Source organism: Morus notabilis, unplaced genomic scaffold, assembly GCF_000414095.1.
Source record: "Morus notabilis unplaced genomic scaffold, ASM41409v2 Scaffold2196, whole genome shotgun sequence".
Classification (NCBI taxonomy): domain Eukaryota; kingdom Viridiplantae; phylum Streptophyta; class Magnoliopsida; order Rosales; family Moraceae; genus Morus; species Morus notabilis.
In genome coordinates, this window is record NW_010361038.1 from 87,522 (window position 1) to 90,369 (window position 2,848).

At 35.8% G+C, this 2,848-nt stretch overlaps 1 protein-coding gene across 2 annotated transcripts in view; it reads right to left on the minus strand.

The window, feature by feature from the left end:
- Window positions 1-2,020, minus strand: part of LOC21386574 — a 12,533-nt gene extending 10,513 nt beyond the window's left edge. The window contains exons 1-7 of one of the 2 annotated variants that reach the window (XM_024165670.1): window positions 1,731-2,020; window positions 1,486-1,588; window positions 1,264-1,352; window positions 663-854; window positions 460-579; window positions 308-370; window positions 66-185 (exon numbers count right to left, since the gene is read on the minus strand). In XM_024165670.1, the coding sequence (XP_024021438.1) occupies window positions 66-185; window positions 308-370; window positions 460-579; window positions 663-854; window positions 1,264-1,352; window positions 1,486-1,588; window positions 1,731-1,913 (870 nt within the window). In that variant the 5' untranslated portion in view covers window positions 1,914-2,020. Of the gene's footprint in view, window positions 1-65; window positions 186-307; window positions 371-459; window positions 580-662; window positions 855-1,263; window positions 1,353-1,485; window positions 1,589-1,730 lie in introns of those variants that run through there. The other variant, XM_024165671.1, reaches the window with a different exon arrangement.
- Between the last annotated feature and the right edge of the window lie 828 nt (window positions 2,021-2,848).

The following is a 2,848-nucleotide window of genomic DNA, read 5'->3' on the forward strand; positions in this document are numbered from 1 at the left end:
CAGGAAGAAAATAACAAATATTACTTGAGAAAGATATAGTAATTTAACAAATACTGAGATGATACCTGAAATTTCAGCTTTGAAATGTAGTCTTCCGTAGTCTCACTGACCACTTCTACTTGTAGTGGAACTATCTGCGAAGAATACCTTCCAGATTTCTTAAACGAACTTGGTTTTTTAACATCCTGCAACAAAGAAGAGCATAAGGGAAAAAACCAGAGAAATTTTTTCCCATGCAATAATTAAATAAAAAATAGCAAATACTTTTCCATCTGAGCAGTAAGAGAGCCAATCCCTGATTACAAACCTCTCTCAGAATCGAAAAATGGATTTCGTGTGTCGCTAGTGCAAGCATGATAAGATCTGCATCCTACAGCAAATTAAAAAGTTAAAAAAATATTCACAAGACCTTGCGTCTAATTGGAAAACATCTATATTGAAAGCAATAATTTGATTTACCAGGCCATACAAACAATGTCTCGTATTTGGATCAAAACCATCCAGATTCCGCTGCGAGCGGATATAAGACATTATTTTATGCTCCCCCTCACCAGGTACACAGGCATCAGAAAGTATTACCTGTAAAATCCCCGTGATTACAAGAAATATCAGAGCCAGGGAGAGAGAGACTTGAAACATAAGCAAGAGACTTTCAAAGTTACCTTGATTCCCTGCCACCCTGGCTCCTCGTTCATTCTCAAGTGTATATAATAATGAAGAGCTGAAGACAACAATGCCATGAATTCAGTTCCAGGTGTGATGACATTTGAATCAAGTTTACTAGACTGCTCCAAACAAGTAGACTTTTCTTGTGATTCAGAGACACTCCCGCCAATCTCCTCTTTGCGAGGAGCCTGACACAATGACAAAAAACTCAATTACTACAAAACGGACGTATCCCACTAGTAAGAACATTGCCAAAGAGAAATGCTAATTTGGGGGCCCACAAAATATGTTCTGCGGTAAGAAAAAGAAAAGTGGATCCTAAGTCACACTCTAGTTTTGTTTCCCCTCGAAGTGGGATAAACCATAAAATTACATGCCCAAAGACATTTTAGTACTTATCTTATGCTATTATAACTACGATTCCTAAAGCTAGTAAATACTAAAAAGATAATTGGATTGTTCTCAATTCCATTTCCTAATAAGTAAATAAATACTGAAAAAAATCGAAGACCCCCATTTTTTGTTCCTTTACATTCCTTTAACAACACAATTCACTTCCCATTACGATTTAGTAAACATTCCATTATTGTCAAATACCATGAAACTCATCTCATCAGCCGCATCCTTAGCAGCCCGGAATCGGCGAGTCCGTTGCTGATTCATCTTAGCTCGAGGCGCAACACCATCTACACAGTTGAACGAATCCCACAAAGTCAAAATAACATCAAACAAGAACATATAAATGAATCACTATCTTCCTCAAGACGAGATGAAAAGTCTGAAAGAGCAATTCGCACAGAAATAAATTAGCAAACCCACCGATTGCCAGGTATAACAGCTTCCGAGGTCTGACGACGGAGAAAACTTTGTCGATGTACTTGAACACAGATTTGAAAACCTCCTCGTACGTCTTCGGAGCAGGCTGAATCGACAGAACTCGCCAAAATCATAAATTTTTTCAAACAAACGCGTATTACGGAAGAATTTCACGATTAGCGGTTACGAAACAAAAGAAAAGGAAAGAAGGAAAATGAAGGAAATATAAAATGAAAAATTGACATTACCAATCCCTCGGGGTGGAAACAGGGGTGGATGATGCCGTTCATGTCGAGGTAGAGATTGTCGAACTCCATGCCGTTAGGATTAGCTCCAGTGAGGTCCGGCGCCGGCGACGGATCGAATACGACGTCGACCACCGAGAGAGGGAAACTTTCGAGAAGCCATTTGTAGAACGATGGAACTCCCATTCTTCGGCCACGGGAATCAAAACTAACCCGGGCCCGGCGGTGCTACGCAACTGAGTCAGTGGTGGCGGCGGTAAGAGTGAGCGAAAGATGGTTTAATTAGGGTTTGAGCAAACGAGAAGAAAGGACGTTGGAGCTGTCGCTACGCTTATATTTATATGGCCCAACCGTCATCAAAATGCCCGCAGAACATTTTTAGTTCAGAAATTGCAGTTAATAATAAATAATAAAAAATTATCACGTAGATTTTTAATTTATTTTAATTATTTACAATAAATCTAGTATTTACTCCATTTTCTCGTTTAATTTTATATTAAAAAAATATTTATGAATTAAAAAAATTTTACGTTAAAATCATGATTTTAAAAAAATATTATTAATTTTCATGAATTTTTTTATGATAGAGCACGAGCAAATAACTCTCTTAATAAAACATAGTTTTTAATGTTCTTTTTTTTAATATTTATTTTTAAACAACCGATTCGATTGTAGCATGTGAATTTCAATTATTAAGGCCTCATTCGTTTCGCGGATTCGAATTTTCAATTCGAGTTGAGATGTGATATTTTTTAAGAGCTTTTAACTATAGCAGAAAATGTTATATGTTACATTTTTTAAGAGTTTTTAACTGTAAAAACCTAAAATTAAAAACTTAAATCGATAAAATGAATGAGACCTAAGTTTGAGAGAATTTGTATTGCAATTTGCTTATGAATTTGTATTGCATTATTACGTGTTATCTAATTAGAGGCCATTCACTGTTGACATTTGATACTTTACTCATTATTTATCAATGCTACTGCTCTTCATGCATTTATCATGTACATTTGTTTGCTTTTCCCTTGAGCTTGACATTTTTTCTCTTTTGTTTTATCCCTGATCATTTATTGTGAACAAATTTTATTCTCTTGGATTTTGTTTTTACGTTTGTTTTTTGA